Genomic DNA, 872 nt, shown 5'->3' with positions numbered 1-872 from the left:
CAGAAAGAGAGAAGCGTATAATGAAAAGCGTCGCGACCTCTCGCACCAACGCGAGTTAACGCCACTTCGACCGCCAGAGCCCCCAAGATAACCGACTTGCAGACTTGACTGGACTGAGTGGTCTCTGAACGACGGGAGAGGGCGCCCATCTGCCGGCACCGCCAGCGCTTCCCGCCCCGCCCCACCGGCCTACGTGCGTCAGGAATCACGTGCCTCGTCTCTCTTTCCTACCGGCAAGCGGGCGCGCCCTTCTTCCGGAAGTCGCGCCCAGTCACGCCCAGTCTCCGCCTACCACCGGTGACGTCAAACTCAGCGCCTACCACTGCTCTGCCTCCGCCTCCAGGCGCGGGGAGGGCTCCCGGTTCCTTAAAATAAATCCTGCCGCTTCCGGGCTCCTAACCAGTACAAGGGAGGGTTTTTAAGTTCTCGGGAGCGCAGGCCTCGGACGCGCGTGAGTAAAGTTGGAGAGGCCAGAGGCTGGCTATCTGGAGGCCACCCCCGCAGAGGCCTTTCCCCCTCTCCGCAAGTTGTGCCGCACTTGGTTCCGCCGAGACCCACGACGGTTCCGCCCCCTTCTTCCTTGTCATTGATGTTGTTGTTCTTGTCAGTGCCGCAGCCCCGACCACCGGGAGCCCGAACCCGAGCCGGGGCCGCCCGGGTGGCGCGGTGGCGGCGGCTGCGGCTGCAGCAGCTGCGACGGCTGCGGGGGCTGCTCCGGGGTCTGCGGGGGCGGCCGGGGACCGGCAGCCGGCGGCGGGGCCGGATGGCTCTGTGCGGGCAGGCGGCAGGCGCCGCGTCGCTGCCTAGCGAGCTGATCGTGCACATCTTCTCCTTCCTGTCCGCGTCCGACCGGCTCCGGGCCTCGGCCTCCT

At 67.2% G+C, this 872-nt stretch overlaps 1 protein-coding gene and 1 long non-coding RNA gene across 4 annotated transcripts in view; one reads left to right on the top strand and one right to left on the bottom strand.

Moving 5' to 3' along the window:
- Nucleotides 1-197, bottom strand: part of LOC104985262 — a 52,693-nt gene extending 52,496 nt beyond the window's left edge. The window contains exon 1 of one of the 3 annotated variants that reach the window (XR_824873.1): nucleotides 38-197. This is a non-coding gene — a long non-coding RNA (uncharacterized LOC104985262). The remainder of the gene's footprint in view (nucleotides 1-37) is intronic. The other 2 variants (XR_824874.1, XR_824872.1) reach the window with 2 other exon arrangements.
- Nucleotides 198-236: 39 nt separating this feature from the next.
- Nucleotides 237-872, top strand: part of FBXO33 (F-box protein 33) — a 22,036-nt gene continuing 21,400 nt past the window's right edge. The window contains exon 1 of the mRNA XM_010835354.1: nucleotides 237-865. Coding sequence (XP_010833656.1) covers nucleotides 590-865 — 276 coding nt within the window. The 5' untranslated portion in view covers nucleotides 237-589. The remainder of the gene's footprint in view (nucleotides 866-872) is intronic.

The sequence above is a fragment of the Bison bison genome, unplaced genomic scaffold (assembly GCF_000754665.1).
Source record: "Bison bison bison isolate TAMUID 2011002044 unplaced genomic scaffold, Bison_UMD1.0 scf7180017864041, whole genome shotgun sequence".
NCBI lineage: Eukaryota > Metazoa > Chordata > Mammalia > Artiodactyla > Bovidae > Bison > Bison bison.
Note: the sequence above shows the minus strand (reverse complement) of the source record. Positions and strands in the feature narration are given on the sequence as shown.